At 29.4% G+C, this 24,405-nt stretch overlaps 1 protein-coding gene across 4 annotated transcripts in view; it reads right to left on the bottom strand.

The window, feature by feature from the left end:
* Nucleotides 1-588: 588 nt before the first annotated feature.
* Nucleotides 589-24,405, bottom strand: part of LOC114119681 (protein roadkill) — a 43,735-nt gene continuing 19,918 nt past the window's right edge. Inside the window, exons 3-11 of one of the 4 annotated variants that reach the window (XM_027981345.2) lie at nucleotides 23,825-23,868; nucleotides 8,203-8,428; nucleotides 4,582-4,703; nucleotides 4,337-4,488; nucleotides 4,135-4,262; nucleotides 3,741-3,933; nucleotides 3,453-3,631; nucleotides 3,228-3,370; nucleotides 589-2,071 (exon numbers count right to left, since the gene is read on the bottom strand). In XM_027981345.2, coding sequence (XP_027837146.2) covers nucleotides 1,927-2,071; nucleotides 3,228-3,370; nucleotides 3,453-3,631; nucleotides 3,741-3,933; nucleotides 4,135-4,262; nucleotides 4,337-4,488; nucleotides 4,582-4,703; nucleotides 8,203-8,428; nucleotides 23,825-23,829 — 1,293 coding nt within the window. In that variant the 5' untranslated portion in view covers nucleotides 23,830-23,868 and the 3' untranslated portion in view covers nucleotides 589-1,926. Of the gene's footprint in view, nucleotides 2,072-3,227; nucleotides 3,371-3,452; nucleotides 3,632-3,740; nucleotides 3,934-4,134; nucleotides 4,263-4,336; nucleotides 4,489-4,581; nucleotides 4,704-8,202; nucleotides 8,429-20,420; nucleotides 20,754-23,824; nucleotides 23,869-24,405 lie in introns of those variants that run through there. The other 3 variants (XM_027981335.2, XM_027981353.2, XM_050201084.1) reach the window with 3 other exon arrangements.

Here is a 24,405-nt window from a genome sequence, read left to right as displayed (position 1 = left end):
TTATTAAAGAGAATATTGTTGCAATATTATAATATTTTATAAAAAATATTTGTACATCTAAGAAATAGTATTTTTTTTTGTTGGTTGGTAAAAACTAATAACTGAAAGTACCATAATTTATTTTGTTAACATATGTAGTCAGTTTATACATTTTTTATAAAATAGAAACTGTTTTTATAGGTGAACAAATATTGTTGTCATTTCAATATTTTTTATGCAAAAAACGAGGTCATGGCTACTGCCAGGTGTACTAAGGAATTTCAATAATATGTGTTTGATTTGAAAACTCAAGTCAATGTGGCATTATAATTCGTGAAAACAAATATTTATGATTAACAATTAATTATTATTATTTATTTGTATGGCTAATAATTAATTAAAATTTATTGATGAAATAAATTGTTTTCATATCAACTGATTTATAGGTAACCTTAAATTGATTTGTACTTAAAATGGTAATCAACATAAAGATATGCATATTATAGGTTTGTAGACTTGTTTTAATCTAAACAAATTCATTTGTATTTTTTTGTCTAAATACTTTGGATCTTATTTCTTAAAGTTTAATAATTAGAACACAATAAAAAATAGGATTGAAAGACGAGCGTTTTTATTTCGAAAAAACAATACTTCGAGTCTATAGTCTAAAATTATTCACAATATCATAACTATGTAATCGAATGACGTAGATATCATACAACAGGTAAACACACAAGCGAATCACACGAGTAAAATGAATTCGGAAAATAAACATGGAAAGGCTTGAGTTTAATTGTTTTCCCGTACTGTGATCGAGGAAAAACAAATAATAATAAAAGAAAAGAGTACGCTGAGAAAAGAGACTAAAAATTCTTATTTACAATTACAAGGAACAGAAACTTGGTCAACTAATTACAACAATACCAAACAAACTTGGAGTAATATAATAATAATAATTATTATTTTAGAAAATAGATAATAAAATAAATAAATTAAAATTATTATATCCTCGAGTAGTTTGAATAATCATAAAAGCGACTGAATGGACGCATTGATTAATTTACGAACTGAGGTATATATTCAAAGAAAATTTCTTCAGTCTCTTTTCACAGACGGTCTTACAAATTATTAAGTATTTACATCTAAATTATGTTATTTTATGAACACACACAAAAGAAAAAAAAGAATGAGTTAGAAATTAAAAACCGAATACAATGGAAACAGTAAACTGTCCGAATAGTTTACTTTACAACATAAGAATCCATTTTAATCGGTTTCAACGAAAAATTTCATAACGAGACCTAGTTTATATAGTTAACATCAATGATCGTTTTTTAATGCTAATTATTATGAAATAATGTTTATTATAAATCTAATGGCTGAGTTGCATAAATTAGATTCAAAACAATTTAGGAACCCCTTTGATAAATGGAAAACAAGTAATTAAACAATTCAATGGACCATTAAAATTGTGTGCTCTTATAGATTTATGCAATTCAACCTATATATTATTATTAGTAACAATAATAATGGAACTAACTAAAATAATAGTACTTGTATTATAATGAATGTATAATATAATGTAACATATTAAAAAAAAAAAAATTATACGAGGTTAGGCTGCAAATATCACTCATATCACATGTGCCATTCCGACGACGGTTGCCGTTAGCCATTATTTTTTTTTTTTTACAATATATTGTGAGAATACAAACATGTCCAAACGCGTTATCAGCAAACAAGCTACTTGCATTTTAGGAATTTTCTTATTTTTAGAAATAACATATTTTATGTACAAAAAAAAAGAAATTAAAACTTACAATTTTGTGAATAAAATAAAAAAAAAAATATATAAATTTACAAAATGTGTGCCCTGGAAGAGTTGATGGGTGGGGGTGGTGGGCTGGTGAGATCGTAAGTCTGCATCACCGCTGTGGACGGTCCGTTTCAGCTTTGTTTGACGCGCTTTCGGGGCGGTCCAATTGGCGGTATTTGCTGTGTGGCTAGCGCACGAAACGCTTCAGCTATTAGGTGTGGGTGTGACTGTATCATGGTTTTCCAGCCAGTAGTGTCCATCACGTCGGTCGCATGGCTATGAAATTAAGAACGATAATAATATTATTATAGATATATAATGTCATAATTAAATTAATTAGATATAATATCTTATCGCGACTGACGATTGATTGATACGAAAAGGGGATTGTCAACGACAATAGTTTTTACAGTATATAACACCGCAGTTACATAATATTATATTGAACATTATTTGTTGGATATAGGACTTTAGAGGCCAAACGGCATACCCAATCCCTATACGTGACAGGTTAATATCGATTTTATTTTAAAACATTGTATTATATATTTATTAATTCTAGCGATGTTTGCGACTGCTTCTATACATAATAATATGTAAAAATATAATAGGTATAAGTCAATATATTTCATTTTCACCACATTGGTAAAAACAGCATTATATTGATAGTAATTTTCACGGAAAAATTTATTAAATCTTTATTATACATTTTACAAACATTTTGTACTCAATTATATAATGTATATTATATTATGTATTTACTATTTATATAGATGTGTATAGTAGAATTTTAAATAATAGTGATGCGTAAATTGTAATGCTAACGTCATTAAAAATATATATTTTTAATTACAATTGGACTTGGGCCTATCGTTACATTATTTTTGTGATGTTTTAACTTATTCATAATTAATTGCAGTTAATTGAGAACGAATAAGAAAAAATTTAAAAAGTAAATTAGATATAGGTGGTTTATTTGATATAGTAATTTTAGATTAATATTTTATTATTGATTACTGATTAGTATATTTTTATGATCAATGATTTTACATTTGGCATAATGGTATAATTTAATCGAATGGGGGCACACGATGGTTCAACTGAATAGACTTATAAAACTATTTTCGTAATAACGCATTTTGCGGCCTCTATATTATAGTCCATCGAATCATTTATAACATACACATAAGTATATAACCATTGAACCATATAATAGTAATAATATCATTGGCTATAAATTTATATAAATTACAAGTAGCAATATAATAATATAAATGGTATGCTGTAATACTATATAATTTATTACTAAACAATATGCATGCATACTGTATAGGTACATCGTATTCGTATATGACTATTTAGTATATATATAGTTATGACATGGTAAAATATTACCATGTAATAAAGTATAAATATAATGACGCATGCTCACGTGTTAATAAACTCGATGGTTTGTACTTTTAGTTGGTCGGCACTGTGCAGATCGGCCAATATTAATATATCAGCCGCGTTGTCGATTGACAGATTGTTACACAGCGCTTCTTCGCACATGACTTTCAGCCTTTCTAGTGCGTACTGTGAACGGAAAAAAGTGTTAAAACGACAAAAAAATAAGATTAAAAAACAACTTAATAGCACTAATGACAAAAAAACAAACCTTGTCGGCTGCAGCTAATAAATCGTCCGCCATTCTCTCTAAATTCGCTGCCCGACCGGTGTAGATAAATCGAAGCATTTCTCTAAGGACTTCATGATCCACGTCGGTAATGGCGACACGATTTTGTTTGCGTTCTTCCATCTCGTGTTCAAACATGGCGGCGAACACGGGACTTCTCGCTACAAAGTAAAGACAGGATTTGTTATCTATTTCTTATTATGTTATACATGGATTAAGCGCAATTCGCAAAGTTAACGTGAATATAGGCAATGCCATTATGATAATTACCGGCAAGTATAGCTTTGTGTGCTTGGAATTCTCGCCCGCTAACCGACAGCGTTACATCACTAAATTTTTGAATTTCGAATAAATTTCCTAGATCGTCGGGTAGACGGCATTCAGGTACTTTAAATTGGACCGCATTTGACTGACCGGATATGTTGACACTATCAGCAACGACGCTTACCTGCAAACGAGCCATCTGTCAAGTCATTATTCGTGCCACTTTTTATTAAATTAAAACTTTGTCATGTTTTTATTCTTTAATTTCATTGTAACAGTAATCATAATTTAGATATAAATCAACAATCATAATTTAGTTAAACAACTGAATAGTTTGTAAATGTAAACAAAAACCGATTAAAACATGTAATGTTTCAAGGTTTTTGAAAATATAAATTACCTCGCAAAATATGGTAAGTTTATCGTCGGGTAAAAGGCCATTGGCTTCGTCTAATAGAAAATCACGTCTAATGAATTTTTTGAACCCCCAATCCTTTCCTTGAACGAATCTGTAGGCTCTCTGACTTTCTGTAAAAACGAAAAACAAATATTTAATCAAGACAAATTTTTTTTATGCATTTTGTAGCGTTTAAATTAATTACCCATAGCCTTAGTTTCTTCACGTTTGGCATTTAAAATTGAAAATTTGAATTTCGCTCTAACCTCAGTCTTGTTGCACGAGACTAGTAGTAAATACAAAGACAAATAGTCTTTGCTCTCTTCGTCTAAGCCTTTAGGATTCACTCGCAAACACCTAAATATAACATGGAATTACATACGGATCAGTATTTCATTTGGAAATGTAAGGAGAACAATACAGCTGTGTATAAAATAAAAAAGCATTTACCATTTCAGTTTGTCGTTTACTCCGGCGGAGAATGTAGACGATTTTAAAACTTCGCCCATTTCTTCCCGACAAAAGCTGAAATTGTTAATGGTCCACATGTAACTGAACTTAACAACTTTCACCTAAAAACAAAAGTATATATTATAAGTATATACATAACAAGAATAAATAAAGTAGACAGATTATACAGAAAAAAAATAGCAACCATAAAATTATTGATAAAAATAAAAATACATTTTGCTTATTGCCAATAATAATAATATTCAGATTAGTTGATTTAACAGCAACAGTTAAACAACAATCCAATGTAATCTATTATAGGCTACAGCAGTAGTTTCATAACAATATCAATAAAACATTTGAATTTGACGCCTTGACCCAAATTTAATAGTGCTGAGTTATAAACATCATATCAATGTGTGAAATAATATTCACGATATATTTTTATTTTGAGAATTTTCAAACTGCAAAACAGACTGTTGGTTATCGCAAAAATGTCATTCTAATTTCGAAACGATTTGAAATATAATGCGAATTACGTATCAATCACAGTCCACAGAGACGTTACATTGTTCAATGCGTTATTATTGCGTAGAATTGTGTCGTATGTTGCAAATATAATACACTCGATTGTATAACGTATATTGTATCAATGGTTATCACAGGATACGCGCAATCCAATAAATTTAATACGAAGAGTGTATCAGCATTAATTTCTTACATTTGAGCGTATTCGAAAACAATAATATCAAATAATAATATTTGAAGTGTTCAGTATAATATGTCATATAAACCTTTAACAATATAAGAAGCACTTTTTTTGCCGTTGGAAAGGCAACTGTCGCAGATTCGGCGGCAAAGTGCATTTTTTAATACAATTATTATACGGGAAACGGAATACTATACAATATGATATCATATTTTCGGCGAGAATGATTATACAATAATCATTTGTGGTCATCGGAAATGCGTGTGGCGATTGAAGCGTGCGTAATTCACATTAATGTTACAGTCACCTCAGAGCTCGCAAGCACATTAATTATAATTTAAAGATTGCTATAACGCAAAAAACACATAATTTTATATAATTTGTGCGAGTCGAAGAACTATTGTGGCGTTAAATCAATTTAGATAGCGACGCGCGCGCGTATTGGTCGGCGGGCGGCAGCTGCGGTGGGTACGTCACCGCCCGCCGGCATAAAGGGCCCGAAAAACGCCGAGCGACCTTGACGGCCCCGAGCAGTAGTTGGGGTCATCCTCCGCCGCGCAGAACGAGAGCGAACCGACGAGCTAGGTGTAACACACAGCACGTCCGCCACCAACGGCCGTGCGGTGAAGAAAAGAGCGCCGGTCATCGGCCCCACCCCCTCATCGAGACGGGCGCTTTTTCTTTCGGGACATCACACACACACACACACGCGCGAGCGAGGCGCGACGCACGCGCACTCCACACACATACACACACACACGTCCATACGCACATAATCGGGTCCAACGCTCCAAGGCCAATGTACTCTAACGCACACGACGACGACGACGACGACGACAACGAGACGCTACCGCTGACCTTGCTTGGGCGGTATCATATATTGCTATCCAAAACGGATAGAAGGGGTACCGGAAAGGCATAATATTATATTCGTCTTATGTATCGGATATATCATATATTATGTGCTTACTACTACTACTACTATTACTACTACTATTACTACTACTATACTACTACTATACTACTACTACTATACTACTACTACTACAACTATACTACTACTACTACTACAACTCATGTCGTTAACGAACACCGACGGTGACCATTCGTCGTCGTCAGAGGGATATTCATGATATTGATATAATATTATAATAACTTTCGATAAAACAAAACAATATATATTGAAATAAATTCACACGGAGATGAGTTTGTCTGGGTTAGGTATACTGTGTAGTGCGTTTTGGGGAGAAACAGAGAGAATAGAAGGTCGTCGACCGTCAGGTCGATCAGGGGTTCGTAAACGCGTCTCAGCCGCTACCAGGAAATACGGGCGTTTAAATGTATATAGGCATAATATTATATAGGTTTATGGTTTGGATGAAAAAATGGCACGCGGAGGGGTGTGTTCTGCTGCTGCGTTGCGGCCTGTCACGCATCCATCACGTATACGAGCGGGCGGTGCGCGTGCGCGCACGCAACGACACGCAGCACACAAATATACGATCTGTTCACTAAATAATAGGAACACCAGGGTTAGAGGTTTATATTATATTTAACTACTAAGCCGATACGCGGGAGAGCGGGAGGGGCAGCAGCAGCAGTAGCAATGGATATTTTCCTCCGTGACCTATTGAAAACGCGAGGGATACGAACTTTTGAACTCGAACTTTTGGCCTTTGGGCCCATTCCCGCCCATCACCCCTCCCTCTCGGTAACAACCACCGTTACGGCGAAGCGAGCGCGAGCGCGGTTATCGATTCGGTCGGGGGTAGAGGGGGCAGGCGGGATCCGCAGAGCACAAAAACAGCTTCGTCCACGCCGCCCTCTCCTCGTTTATACCGATTCCACTTTCTGAACGTGCGGGGCTTGACGTGTGGTCCCCGAACTCTATCCTGAAGGGGTCAGGTCCGCGTTGTAATGCGCGCGTAGGATCGATCCACGGTTGCCGTCACTCTGCCCCCGCTGTCGCGGTAGTCTCCTACACGCGTCCACTTTTGGTGTTCACGTATATAACCTCCAAAACGCACGTCCTTGAGGGACACGTGACACCGCCGTCACCGCAAACTCCGTCTTTTATTATATATATTTATAATTATACACGTGTAATGTGTATTATTATTTACACAGCAGGGTAGGGAAAACGGCTATAATATAAAAATAAGAGAATTTTTTTGTCGAGTTGTTAAAAAAAAAATTATTCGTAAAAACGTTTAGTAATTTTGCGTCAAAATGTGCACTTCGGATGAGTACAATAATATATTATTATAATGATAATAATAATATAGGCGTGGCCGCCATCGCCGTGCAGAGGCCAACGGCTCCGGAGGTCCGTTGGGCCAACGAACTTTGCCGCCCGGGAAGCTGTTTCACTCACACACATACACACATACACGCATACACACGCATACGCATTATTAAACACATGAATACACATCCAAGGGTAAGGACGTTCACCTGGTCATATTATATGGCAAACGTCGCGCGGTCATCGCCGTCGTCGTCGTTGGTGCGTACATCCAGGGCGTTTATAACGGGAGACGTATTTTATCGTGAGACGCAACAATAATAATGACCGGCAACAACGACATACAATAATAATAATAATTGGCAATAATACGGAATAACATTACATTTCACGATAATAATCGCCATTGTGTGATGCGAAAAAAACCTAGATAGGTAATAGCTATAGTACCGTTTTGTGTTTGTTTATTAACTTCCTAATATGCCAACCAATGTAGTTATATATTATATATATAATATTAATATAATACATAAGTATAACCGTTAATAACGAAACCGTTTTAGAGTTGGACGTGAGTCAATAACCACGGATATATTATAATATTAGTGTCGATGGGCATATAACACACTATGATATTTATATGAGTTGGTAATTTTTTAGTTCTTACTTGTGTATAGCACCAGTTCTCCGCCACGGGTGTGTTCGCCTCGGATGAAGGAGGCGGGCTGGGTACCCGAGATACGGACATGGTGCTGCTGCTTGGTGCACCGGCCACGACGGCGGCCGCCGCGGCCGCGGCAGCTGATGCGGCCGCGTTCACCGATCCCGACGAGCCCGCTGCCACTGACACTCTGGCTGTCTGCTGCGGCGAGCACTCACTCACCACTGGCAGCCTGAAACAGAAAAAAAACATATTCGTATTATATTATGTAACATTCATTTCGTCAAATCGTTTAAAGGAACATCACATTTTATATTATGCTACAATTTATTGTTTTAAAAAAGGGATCAATGCAATGATCGATAACCTAATTATATGATGAGGTTAATATGCACTCGAGTCCTATTACTGCGCATCATACACACCCATATACACAGCGACGACGTTTCGTTTCTGAGAAATCGATGATTGAATTTTGAAACGATTTCCATTTTATTATTTGGTCTGACTGTTGCACAACTAGTGTGTATTATAATACGTAAAATAATATTTTATCTTGTTAATAATAATTTTGTCACGATTATATATATTATATTTACCGTTCTGCTTCTATATTTGACAATAACAATAGGTAGGTTATAATTATTATATTATATGATTCATAATTAAACATTTTACTCAAATGAAATTGAATGTATAATTTTTAATGTCCATTTATTCAATTAAAGGCGTACTCAATGTATATGTAATTTTTATTTCGAGTGGGTTTTAAGAGTATGATTGTTTAAGTAAAAAAAAAATGTATAAGTAGTGTTCGTAATTTATATATATTTTTTTACATTTAACCTTGTACCTTTATAATGCTTACTAGTGCTGTATGTGCTATTCGAGGTGATAAATTATATTACAACATTAATAACCTAAGTAAGGTTTAATGTATAATGAGCTGTACAAAGACGACGTTTGTTTTCCTAAATCTATATTCTCACACGTGTACGATAAGAAATTAAAAAAAAAATCACAAAAATGTCTAGTCTCAGCTTGTTCAATATACACTACGTTATATTGTATACGACATATAATAACATATATTATAATGTATTACATACATTGCAAAATTGCGTATGATATTGAAGTATTAAAAAAAAAAAAAATAGGAATATATATAAACCTACTTATAGTAATTATATCTTAAGATAGTTTTGATAGCGTGTTTAACAAATAATTAAACAGTATATCAACAATAGAGAATTATTTAAATTCCAACAGTTACCCGTATAATAGTATACGTTACTCATATCACTGCAGACTATAATAGACACTAGACACACAACGACTTTACTAATCTTCGATTGATCGTTAATATATAATAATACTATTAAATTTGTCTGATGGGTGTACGTACGAGAGAGCAGTCATCGTATAATTTATTAATTATTTTAGTAAATATTCGAAAATATTTACATTAAAACTAAAAACGTACATGCTTTGGGGAAAAAAATGCGACATGTAGCAAGTCTTACAACAAGAGGTAGAAGAAACTAGAAAGTATGATGTATATATATATTATGGCATTTAGTCCAGTTGTTAATAATTCGAACAAATTTGTGGAGTTCGCAAAAACTTAATCAGACGTGCGCTCAAAATAGAAATGGGTGATGAAAGATAAGTACACTACTTTGCTGTATACATAATTCTCAGTTCCCGAGTTTTGTTTCTTTTTTTATTTAATACACATTTACATTTTCCTGTTCGCATGCCAAGTCCCATAGACGCATTCTTCTTTCTTCTCTCTCATAGAGGACGCTAATATATACATATACATCGTAAATTATTATTATATGTATATGAACGAAGCCAGCGGCGGCGCGTGCATGCTGTGGCCCCTGTGGGAGAACACATAATATTGGTCTTGGTCCAGAAGTCGTTCACCTCTCCGTAAACTATGAGCCAGCGAACTGTGAACGACGCTGCTTTAGTCGGAGCGAGGAGGATGACATCCCGATGAACCGGTCGGTCGGTGTCTTTGTCCGCCACCGTTGCCACGCGCCCGGTCATAGACATCCGGGCGGTTATATACTGCAAAGATTCTACATGGGTTCAAGACCGTACAACGCCACCGACGTAATATGGGATGGACCAAACTTCAGCACTGGAACTTCCGTTCGGTGGGGCACATTATCCTCGTTGTGAGGTTATTAAAATGATCGTATAATCATGGGTGTTCTTTTAAATGAACTTCATTTAAAGATTGTTTTATTATAAATGTTGTAGTGCCAAATTGATTAATTTGGCACTACAACGTCAAATACGTGCTACAATTTTGCAATATTTCCCCAACACATAAAAAATTTAAGATTCTACTCGTACATCATACATTTCGAAACGTACACGAAAAACGGTCATATAGAAGTAGCTATTGTGATTTTGTATAGAAAATTAACGCAGTAATATAACGAAAGAGGAAATTATAGCGCTAAGTATAATATATTATTAGAAACGAGCTGGGAGAAAAATTATAAAAAATATAACCGATTGCATAAAACTATAAAAGTGCGCGCGCGATCAGGTGGTTTAGAAAACCGAGAAATCGTGAAAACGCTTCTGCTGCTGGACAGGAAGCGGCGCCTAGACATCGTCGAGTGAAATCACATTTGTCTAATTATATTGTGTTATATACGCTGGAGAAACGATTAGAAAGCAACGGATCACGAATTCAAAATCGATATCGAAACGTTTTATTAAATTGTTTAGTCGAATGTAGGTAGATTTATAGAAATCAAACGAAATGATACAAAACAAGTATTCACGTAGATTAAATATTGCCACAACAAATAGTATAAACAATTTTCTAAGTTCAGTTAGAATTTTTTTTTTTTTTGTTACTCAGATAGACCTCAAGGTAAAACGGAACAGAGCAAGCAAATATAATCGATAGTAGTTATTGTTGGTATAGATAAAAACGATGTAAAGTTTAATTTTGTTTAATTTATTGGTTCTTAATCGCAGTTAATCGTCTTGCGAGGTGATAATTAAATCGCAAAGAAAAAATACCATTTCGATATTAAATTGCAGTATGTCCTATTGCGAACTGTTTAACTATTTTATTTACATGATATTATGTCGAGCTCGCCTTGTATCCCATACAGCCATGCGGCCATAATAATATACAACATAATATTATACAGGCGGAAAATTGTCAACTTTACACCATCACCTCAGACCTGTAACCTGTTGCGTTTCCGTTAACCACACGGCACACGCGGATATTAAAACGACTACAACATGCCGTTATTTGTGCCGACGGCATGACGGCGGTTAGCTGTTTTATTCTGCCAGTCGTGTCGGTAGTCATACATATTATGTTGTATGCATAATGAGAATTGTATACACGGTCACCGCCGTATGGAGAAACCAGATTAACGGTGCAAGCCCGCCAGGTAGATATAAAACGAAACCAACGGTTTAACTTAGAGGTCGGCAACCTTTTTTGACTTTAGAATTCAAAAATATAAAAGGTTTCACTTAAAATTAAAAATCGTAAGTCTTTATAAAAAAAATAAATAATAATAAATTAATAAGTAATAAACTAAGAAGAATAGGTACAACGTATAATAAAATAAACAGAATTACGTAATTTAAAATTGTGGAAATAATATACCTAACTGTTAAGAAAAATGCTTAATGTTTATTGACATACGTTAAACGTGATTGGTATGAGTTTTAATTTTAAAATAAGAGAAAAGAATTATTCACACACGTATATAATTTTCAACATACTCAAGTACTTTAAAGATATGTAATATGTATGTTTTAAAAACAAAGTAGAAGAAGTTCATAAAAAAAAAAAAAATACAGATGATTGTTTGAACGATTTTTTAAAAATATCTTATGATTGTAAATTTATAATAATTCATATACAATTATAATAAATCTATTATTTCCATTTCAAGTTAACATCAATATTATTATTAAATGAGTTAAAAAATATTGTTAACATATTTTGAAATCTTGAAATCGATTATTGAATTGTCAAAATTCCAAAAATGTTCAAATTCATTTAACCGTAAAATTTGTAACTTCATCTTAAAAGATTTAATATGCGACAAAATATCACACAAATAAATTGAGTTTTATCTTGTAATTTTTTTTTTTTTATATATATATTTTGTATTCGTAATTTTGGAGCGGGCTGTATGAAATAAATCCATGGGTTGCACAGTAATATCTAAGTAACCTAATCTATTCAGTCCTCAATATGTTATAACATAATAGTATAAAACTATTACAATAGTAAAGTAACATCAGCAACAATAAATAACAAATAAAGATAAATATATGATAAAATACACTTGTTCCGACTTTGAGGTGAATAAACAAAGAATTTGATTCAGTTATTTTTTTCATTAAGTCTGACATTGTACTTTTATTTTTATTTAAGCAACAGGAAAATGGTATGTTTTTAAAGAAGAATTGTTGATTTAAATATATAATATTAACTTGTAAGTACTACCTACACTACTACATACATACATTATTTGATTTGATTTTTTTCAGATTTTGAAATTCAATAGTACCTAAAATTAATATTGTATGTATAATACAATAAATTTATGCAATTTACTTACAACATGAGTAGATTAGTCAATGACATTTAAGCAATTTTAAGAGGGTCCGTAACTAATTCGATTAAAGTAATAAATATTATAATAAAATTGAAAATGTACATTAAGTAGGTATATTACAATATATAAGCACTACATGAGTAAATTATGTTTAAGGTATTATTAACATAAATGTTGGCGTGGTTTAAACGAAAATGTTAAATATTTGCAATTTAATAACAATAATGTTATCGCCAGTAAAGACCAAACAAAAAACATAGTAGTTAATTATAATGTTAAAAATGTTTAAATTAAAAAGTATTTGTTCTGGTTATTACACAACAAACGCGGACGTTTATCACTTATGTATTGTTTTGTAAATTGAGAGCAATAACAAAATATTAAAATCATAGACCTTCTCGAGTATATACAAATATAAGCAATTGTAATACCTCATTGACAGTTTAAAAAGTAGCATACATACACATATGACTAAAAAAAAAATGTTAAATTGGAACAATGCAACATGAACCGGTTGACGTGACTACCTTTTTAGCGGGTCAAGGAGCTGACGGACTAGGGCGAAAAACGTTTGAACATTTTATATATTAAATAGCACATGGCCTCGTATTTAAACCTCCTACAATGTTTAACTTATATATTACATATGGCCGATTACTTCCTTCCTTTCCATTATGAATTAAACACATTATATTTATAGGTACAATAATAGTTTTCAACAGTCCAATAAAAACGTTCAATAATAATGAACTTACATTAAAATGTAAAAACCATGTATGTTATGAATATTGACTTATTACAGTATTTTCGTCGTACTACAATAAGTCCGTATACATGTAAACAAATAGAGCATAAAAAAATTGTTTAGTATATTATTTCAAATAAATGATATGATTGTAATAACTTCATAAATGTTCGGAACATATATAGTTGCAAAGCAAATTTTATATGTGACTGATTTCAATAAAGCATGTTCAATATTTTGTTGTCGATAAAGTAGAAACTATGCGTTGCGATAGCAACGTTATTTAATGAACCGGCAAACATAATAAGTAAAATTTGATAAATTTGTTTATTTGTATCTTGTAAGGAAGCGACTAGTAAGCCTAACATATCAAATGAATGAAATTAAATTTTTATATATTATATATTTAAATTATTTTGTGCCTTTTATTGCCATATAAATTCAACTATTTATTGCTATTTATAATTTCTAAAAAAATAAACTAAAATAACTATTACTAAATTAAAGTTATTTTTCTTGTACTTCAAACTTATAATAAATATTGTACACCTATTAGAGATGGCGGAATTGAAAGGTTTATTATGCCAACTTAACATTTATTTACAAAAATTATACGAAGTTTATTTATTATAGATATTTTGCTTCTTTTTTTTGAGAAATAGTTATTAATGAAATAATAGTGTCTAAAAATAGAAAATTGCCAAAGCTGTCTTTGTTTTAAAATTAAAATTAGATAAGAACAATCTTCTTAAAAGAGGCTTAATTATTTTAAATTTTAAATAACATCGTACAAATAAAGGTATAAAAAATAGGTAATAAAGTATTTCGTTATTTTATAACATAATTATGTGTTAACTATTTTTTTATATTTTGTATGTATAAGTCTGACACAATAAAGTAACAAAACTATAAATTTTTAGTTGATAGATAATAAATGGAACTTTTTAATGGACAATCTGAATTAAAATTCAAACGTAACGCTAATTTTATGTGAGTATTTTAGATGATAAATATATTTTTTTAAAAACTGAAATTTGATAATAGTGGTCAAATGCAAAAGAATTGTAATTATAATGATAATATGGGTTTTTTATATCGTCAAGTGACCATGTTAATAATTTATTGATGATTTTTCACGTTTTTTTTTTAGCATTTAGCCTTTAGGTAAGTAGCGCCTGAAAATAGTTCAAGGAATATAGGAAATAAATATAAGCAATCGATTAAAAATTAGTTCAATTAAATGTAAGACACCTTGTAAAACAAATAGGTGAATAAGATGAGTGGAAAAAAATATATGGGAGAGAAAGAGAAACCACCAATGTCGGTTAATTGGAGCCGGTCGTTTGGTTTTTCATAATACGGCCGCGTCCTCTCTTTTAAGTTGGTTAACAGGTCAAGGAGTAAGAGCGAACGGAACATTAAATATTTCGGGTTTCTCAAAGTATAGTAATGTATAGATAAGTATGACAAAAGATCATATAATATCATCAATACAACCATCAAGTTAAATTTAAATAAATTATAAAAAAAAATACTGTTAAGTTAGGCAAGACATTTTTTATTTATCATATTATAAGAAAATTAAATTAAGCTCAATGAACCAAAAAATTAAAATAATTTTTAATTTTAGATTAGTATACATACAGATGTATTTAAATTCTAAATACCAATATAACTTAAACATTGATTTCTATATATTATTTTAAACAATCCTAATGAAATTTAATTTCCAACAATAATAATAATTTTCGTAACAAATCCAATTATTATTTTGTTCTTACTAAAAATGTATCTAACCATAAACATTATTTTATTATTTTAAGGCATTCTGGTGACCCTCGTATCACGTGGCCCCGCAAATTATACAAATGAAAAATGAGGTTATGGCCTTGTTACACTTTAAATCGTCAACTTACAGTATATGTTCCACAATTATAATATTTCGAAGATGAGCCTACATGGTACAGACTTAAAAAGATGCACTTGTTTTAGTATTATTTGCTTACATATTATGTCAAGGGTAACAAAGCCGCCTATAAGGACTTTCGTCAACTATAGTATACAAAATATTCATAATTCATAAGGATTAAGAATAGAATAAAATAAAATCGCGTGTGTAGTAAATCTAAATAAATAGACAAACGAATCCAGGGCTATATTTATTTTGTATCCTTGGAAAAAATTCAACTACTTCATACTTTTTAGCCCCTGTAATATTACAATAACATTTAAACAGTAACTTTAGAAAAACAAGTACATAATATATGATACAATTAGAATATAAAATTAAAATTAATTTAAATACACACCACATAATTAATGTTGATAAATATTATAAAATAGATTGTAGGATATTATAATATATTTCACTATTTTTAAAAATTATTTTTGATGTAAACGTAAACATTTAATACATTTTAATAATTTAGGACATCATTAAAGGTAATTGTATTTTTTGGCATCTTTGAAGTTGATATTAGTGCCAGAAATATTTCAATAGATTATATGAATGTATATGGGTATGACAAACGGAAGAAAGGTCCGACCTTCCGGAAATAGAGCTAAGCAAGATTCAAAAACCCTGAATCAGGTGTACCTAATTAAAATTGTTCACATGAAAGTCCAAGAACAATTTATAATTTATCATCCTTACAAAAATATACATATTAATATAAATTATAAAAATATTTAATTATTAAATGACACGGAGTTAACACAAATAATTTTGAAATATTTTTATATTTTTCAATTGTAATGAAATATTATTTGCTTATCGATATTCAATATGAATTCGAAAATCATATAATGTCACAATTCTAATGTATTTTACATAAGTTATAGAACTAGCGTTTATTTATTCAACTCAACAATACTTGTGATAATTTATATAAGTTGTAATATATATATAACATACATAACATTTTTACGTTGGATTTACATAAATAGTTAATAAAAATCAAGATACCAGTAATTTTTCTAACAAAATATATTATATTTTATCAAGTACAAAATACAATAAATTAATAGCCACAGTTAGGTCATATCATCATTTACCTAAATAAAGCAACAGAATAATTATCATTTAATGCGTCTGTGTACTATGAAATTTCATAATTTATAAAAAAAATATCGTAGAGGAACTTACGTATTTATGTATAACAACGTTATAATACCCGCATAACTGTATGAAATGAAAGCAATTCTAATACTAAATATGAATGTAAGAATGCATATTAAGTAACCAACTACCTGCTGTGGCTTGGTTCATCTGATCCCCAAAAGCAAGTTATTCAATTTATATTTTTTTGTACCAAAGGTGAATTTATGTGTTAGTCTCAGAGCAGTTGGAATACTACAATACTATAAAATTGAAGCCATAAAAGAAAAATAATAATGAAAAAATCCCCTTACTCGTCTGATATTTTTTTCAAAAGAATAAGGGAAAATGTTCCGACGTATTATTATATAGTAGTATCTGAATGTGTGGGTGTTGCGAGCAGATGACAAATCAGAGATCTATAAGTAGGACAGATCCTTGTGCCACATGTACGGAGTGGTTTCAACACAAATAAAATACATATATAATAGTAATTTTTATCCAAAATTCAATAATTGTTGTTATGTGTAGGTACATTTCCAACACTCTTATACTTGTATTAAAACATTTAACCATTTATTTTAACAAAATTATACGCATTTCTTAAGTAAATTAATAATTCGAAAAAAATATTTAACAAATAAACTGGGTTTCAAATGTATTTAAGATGGGTTATTTTGATTTTGTTTACAATTAATTTCGTTAATATTTAATTGACGTTTAAAAATGTACTATAATTTGTATCTAATTTAATTAAGTATATGATATTAAATGACTACGAGAGAAATAAGTATTTTCTTTAGTAAGATATACATAATAATAGAAATTCATCATGTATTACCCCAACGATACAATAATGAAAATTCCTACTATTTCATCTAACCCTATCGGACCAAAAACTGCAGTATGTATATATATATATTATATATGCTTATTTTCACAACGTTCAGAATTATTATTTAGGTGGGTTCAACCCCAAAAGGGTCGTTTGTCCCTTCTATACTTTAGCAGTACAGCCCTCATCAATCTACACACCCAAGATTGGGTAAGAATTTTATGTGGGCTGCGATTTTGAAACACAATTGTTCATCGTTAAAAACTATGTTTTGTTTGTCAGAAATAAAATAAAAATCCGTTAAGTACTGTTTTTAGTTCTATTCATAAAATTATATGGTTAAACGTAATAACAAATAGAAATATAATTTTCATAAAAACATTATGGTGACAATAGTTTTAAGATTCAAAAGATATATAGCATGAACAAATATAACAAGGAATTTTCAAAATAGTAAATGTATACGAGTAACTATGAAAATCTTTAAATTTTCAGAAAGACAAGGATTTATTTTTAATAGTGTAAATCTTTGTTTATAATTAAGCTGTTAATATTTGTTTCACTTGCTATATATATATATATATATATAATATTTTTAATAATAAATTATTAATTTTAATTATTAAATTATTCTTATCACTTTAGATCCAATATGTACTTTAACAACTAACATTTTTGTAAATAATAGAAGTTGAAATGTCCATTGATTTGAATAATATTCTTTTACACAATATTTAATAAGATATGAAAACTAGAATTTAGTAATAATTAATTCGAAAATACACTTATTTAATTACTTATAATATTCATCTAACTAACAAAAATATTTATATTAAATATAAGTTATAATTATCTAAATAAATAATATGATATTCTTTTTATGTTTGTTAATTAAAATATATTAATGTATATTTCGAAAACTTTGGAATTACTTCTATTGACGAAAATGATTAAATTCAGTATTAGGATTGAACACCTTGTATATAAAATATATAAGCATAGATTTTTCGTTTGTTAGTAACAGACCGGCCTTGTAGTAAGATGACATTGCTTGGGACGCACCGGTCGTCCTTGCTAGGTGTAATTCTTCCTGCAATAGCCTAACCTCTGCTCAACCAATTTGACAGAACAAAATTCAATTTAATTTTATAGAATACAGATTTTTATTTGTGAAGTTTGAAATAGTCCTTAAAATATTTATACGGTACCTACTATTGTTTGATCACGTCGATAAATTGTAGCTATAATGTAATTAAAACGAAACATGTGTAGTAAACAATAAAATATTAATACTTATGAGTTATGACAAACGAACTTCAATGGCCTCCAGACAGACACTGTTTAAATTTAACCTCATCATAACTAATCTCATTTCGTATAACTAAACTAATAAATAAAATCCAATGTAAAAATTAAATAATACATTAAAACATAAATATTTTAACAAAATTTAATTTTTCTTAAGCAAATATAATTATTATAGTTATAAATATTAAATTGATGAAAATTACTAGTGAATTAAAAAAGGATTTGATAAATATTTATAACGAAATCTATTAAGATCATTTTAACAAAACGTATATTTTTAATATATTTTATAAAGGGTGTGTTATATCCGGCCGTGACCTCGTTTCCGTAATAATAATGAATTATTGTACTTCTCTTAGGTACCACCCCGTGAGAATGAAACTTTTTGTAAAACACCACAGCTTTTACATGGCATAAAAAAACTATTGCTAGCTTACGGCAGATATGATACATAATGTACTAGATCCAATAAAAAATAAAAATTCGAATCATAATAAAGATTTAAATTTGTAAATAATATAATGCATTAGTACAGATTTCAAGATACGTCGTCTCGGATAGAAATACTCGTGTTTATTATGAATATTGTGAAATTTACAAACTTAAGCAATATTTAGTCTTTAGTGTATCTCAAATGTTTCCTACAAATTATATGTGTGGGAAGGGGTCGTATGGTATGACGTAAATTAGAGGCCAATATGTAACCTTGATAATGATTGCGATTCCGACCCAAGTTTATCATAGTTGTAAATGAAAGATGTTTCAATGTTATTAATATTGTAATCTATGCATTTTCAAATGAATAGTAAAGGCAAAATGTACAACATAAATAATAAATAAATAATTTTATATTTTTGATAAAAATATGACTATTTAGACTTGAAAATCAATGATAAAATAACAATATAGAGAATTAAAAACTTTTTAATATCAATATATATTGTTATAAAATATTAATTTAGTAAAAATATATTTTAAACGATTTATAAATGAAAATAATAGCTAAAATCAAAATATTTTGATAAGGTACAATATTTGACATTTTAACAAGCGCGGTAGGACATTAGTCTAATATTTTAAATCGAACAGTTAGTTTTAATTATAAAATACAAAATGATAAAACTTAAACAGCATTATCCAACTAAAAAATGTACCTAATATAGTCAATAAATATGTGTCATAAACAAAGTAAGAGGCGCCAATAATTATAAATAAAAATTTGCCTCGGAATGAAGTATTACTTTAATAAATGTACTTTTCAGACTTCGTGTTCAATCACTTTGTTTTTTAAAATCATCAAACGTGTAAAAACTACTTTAAAAAAGTTGATCGTTATATATACATTTGAGGAGACTCAAGGGCAACCTTGGCTATGACATTGTATCATTACAACTCTTGATTGTGTTTGTTGAATACTAGTACGTCAATTGTATAAATTAAAATGAATATATTTTAATTATAGTGGTCAAAATTAGAGGGCTGTGCAAATGCATGTATACGATTTGTATAAGTAATTATATATTATAAAAGTATTAAAGTCTATAGCACCTAAAATAAATGGCAATAAAATGTACCTAATGTTCCAAACTAAAAATTAATATTAACTAAACTCACCTTGCTAAAGCCATCCTAAAACATGTATCAATGTTTATGTTCAATTTAACTTTTGAGTAATCCACTTTTGGCACAGCCACTTTACCTACTTGTATAAAAAATTCGAGAATATTGCACTATATTTTTTCACTTTTTAAGTTAAAATGAAAAACTTAACATTTGGCACTGTTACAAAAATTATAAATAAAAAATAAAAATTTTGTTTGGAAATAATATTATAATTTAAACGAAGATAATCGTTGCCCCGGCTATTCTAATACGACACGTTTTTGGACAAAATCGCACAAGCCAGCGGACACCACACCGGGCTGGAACGGAATGAAACAGACGAAGTGGATATCATCGAGAGGCACGAGGTTAGTGTTTTCAGAGGGGAACAGTATCAGCAGTGCGTACAAGGTATACAATAATAATTTATAATGCGTACAATAATTTTGTAAAGTTATATAATAATAATATAGTATTATAGGTTAATAAACATTCATGTTTTTATGATTTTTACAGTTTAAGCGTTTAGCTTTTAAAACAAATGCACTACTTAAGTATGTAGGTACTAATTAAAAAGCATATAGAATTTAAATTTTAAATACTATAATTCAAAAACTTATTTAAAACTTTTCATACAAAAGGTATAAAAAAAATTGGAGAATAACACCCATATGCATGGATTTTTAATTTTAAAACTAAAAATGTATATGAGCAATTGACACCTATTTGAAAAGAATTTGAAATATTTTAGGCGCCAAAAGATTTGTCTTGCCAGAAATACTAAATAGACTTTACGCATCATAATTATGTAATAAGTCGCAAAATTAATTCGATAAAATTTAAAAAAAGTTATGATATAACACAGGTTATATATTTAAAATAATCCTATACAAGCTATACCTAATTTTATGGAAATTGACAATCTAAGCTGAGTGTAACTGCTGCTAAAAATAAATTATAAATTCAAATACAAAATATTTTTGAAGTGAAAACATAAACGTCGTTTCTTTTTGGAATAAATAATAAATATACCTATAGTGGCTATTTCTATATCATGATTTTTTTTCTGTAAAAAACCTAAAATATATTATGTAGATTTCTAATAAATAACTTACGCTATTATTGAAATGTAACACAATAATATTTATGCTATTTAAATTATATTTTCTAGTTCATCTGAAAATATTGTACTATTAAAACTTGATTAATGAAACAGATAAAATTCAATTAAACGTAAATTAGTTTTTTTTTTTAAATATATTGCATTAGGTCATGATATTTACTTTAATATTGCAAAGCGTTATCTTTTAATTTATTATTAAACATGAAACACTTAATTGATAATTAATAATAATATTGGACTAATAAAAATATAGGTCAGAGAAATTAAATCTTATGTCTATGAATGCTAGAAATGAAATTCCATTACACCCCGCCACATATTAAATATATATATTCTCGTAAGACATGTATTATATTATACAATATATAATAATATACAATATCCATGATGTATTTAATACTAAAATCAATCTTCATATTTTATTGACTGATAAAATACTAAGATCTAAACTAATTTTTATAAAACACACCATTAAACATATTTTATATTATATTCGTTAAAAAGTAATTTAAGCTTTAAATTTTAAAATGTGTAGTTTTAAAGGCAAATTATTTTTGAAAAAAAATAATATAATTTTACATTATTTTCTTATTTTCAATAATTTCTGCCTCTTTTATGAAAAATTTCGAAGTTGGACACCTTATTGTCTCGGTAACCCGGCTACTATTAAACGAGGACGCTTTGCACAAATCATCGTATATTTAAACAATAATAATATTTAGAATTCTAGGTTAGAACGGGCGGTGGCACAGATCACCGACGGCTGATTCCGGACCTGCTAATTTTAACGCAGCTGCCAGCCATAATGTTAACCTCCTATACTATAATGTATCATCGACATATCACGTTTAGAATGGAGAAAATTAGAAAAAATATGTTAATTTATAATTTAATTAGTATAGCTTAGTATATTTATTATTTACTCAGTATAAGATCACAACAAAAAATAAAATTATAACTATTTAAGTATATTATTCAAATTTCTAAAATATTATTCACATTATGAATTATTCAGAGTCATAAATGGATTAAAATATCAATTGAGGAGGTGATCATACATCTTAAGCAATTAAAAAAAAAAACTTTAAATTGTTTTTTATTACAAAGTGGTATACGTTAAATTATTATACTACAACCTATTTTTTTTTACTAGAAACTTGAAAAGTCTATAAGTGATAACATAATTACAGAGATAAACATAAACTACGTACGTGAAACGCGATTACTATTTTTTTTTTTTTTTTTCGAAGGTGACTGCCCAACTGAATATTATAAATAAAATTATATCTCTTAAATATAAAATATTAATAAGATGCACGTCCAATATCATGGACAACAAAATATATCACCAAGAATAAGTTATTGGGATATAATATTTTATTTTTTAACACCATAAAATGTTTATCTAAAACTTTTAAAAAATTATACTTTATTATGGTAAGTACTTACCAAAGTACTAAGTATTACACAGATATTTTCAACGTTATTTTATCGGTCTGGCCCTGATATGATGTCAGAAACGTCAACTCTTCTACTGATACCACAGAGTCCTTGGCACGTCTGTACAACAGGCTCTTTATCATTTTTATTTTTAATGATTCGTAGTTAAGTTTTATGGCTTATAATAATAGCAAAAAAGCATATAGCACTAGTGAAGGATAATATTTTTGAAAACACGCCATATATTACATGATAATTTAATTACGTAGACAGTTAATATCAATTAGTTTCAAATACTGTACTATTATAATGCTCAATCATGGTTTTAACTATATAATACAAATTATTCAATATATACACAACGAATAACATTTTAAAACCCTACTTAAAAATAAATATTTCAAATGTCAAGTCAATACTCAGGAAACAGAGAAAATGTTATCTTAGATTTAAGCACCCTGTGAAAGTACCTGAAAAAAAAAATTCAAAAGAAAAACTTCAGACCCCTTTCACCTGTCTCTTTCTCCAAAAGAGATCGACACAATTTCACGAGTACTTACGTAACAACGGTTACGCGTGCTAATGTTAAATCAACTATAATACTACTCGAACCAGAAACATAGCATTGTTTAGCAATAAAAAATTAGGTTAAAAAAATGAATAAAGAACATTTTAATAAAATCTGGTAATTTTGATACATTTTTAGACTTTAAAATCAATCATGAAGTTAAATTATTTATATATTAGTATAAGATTGTTTATTTTCAAGAGTATAAACTGTTAAGATGTACATTAAAAATACTTTAATAAGTTTACTATTAAAATACAAGTTAAATAAAACATTACGACTTACGACATGATGGGGAGATAAATGTCAAATCAAAATCTAGTAGTGTTCTGTAAAAAATAAAACACTTACATTAATTATTACGTTGAAGCTTATATAGTTATATATATTACATAATTGTAGGTATAAATATATGTTAATAAGTATATATGTGTTTATATGTATATGCGTTTACATAAAAAAGTTTAAGTCATCAATTTTTTTTTGATTTTCCATTAAAAAAATGGAGCACATGTGGTCCAAATTATAATTTAGTAACTAGGTCAAGGTTTCTCGCAAACATAATATTTTATAGCTGCAAATGCAACATATGCGATACTACAATATGTTTGTTAAGTTTTAAGTACTACATATTTTGTTATAGGTTCAAAATCGATAAAACTATTTATTTTTTTCTAGTATGACAATATTATAAAAATGTGTTGAGATGATATTATATATAGTGTTGTTTAGGTTGGAAAGCGTTTTAGTTGTTATAATACAGAAAATTTACTAAAGCCATTTGTACTTTTGTTAATGTTTAAGATGTATAGTTATATTGTTTTAAATCCTTAGAAAGTGGCCTAGAGAGATTTATTATGCTATAA

This window comes from Aphis gossypii, chromosome 2, assembly GCF_020184175.1.
Source record: "Aphis gossypii isolate Hap1 chromosome 2, ASM2018417v2, whole genome shotgun sequence".
Taxonomy (NCBI): Eukaryota; Metazoa; Arthropoda; class Insecta; order Hemiptera; family Aphididae; genus Aphis; species Aphis gossypii.
Note: the sequence above shows the minus strand (reverse complement) of the source record. Positions and strands in the feature narration are given on the sequence as shown.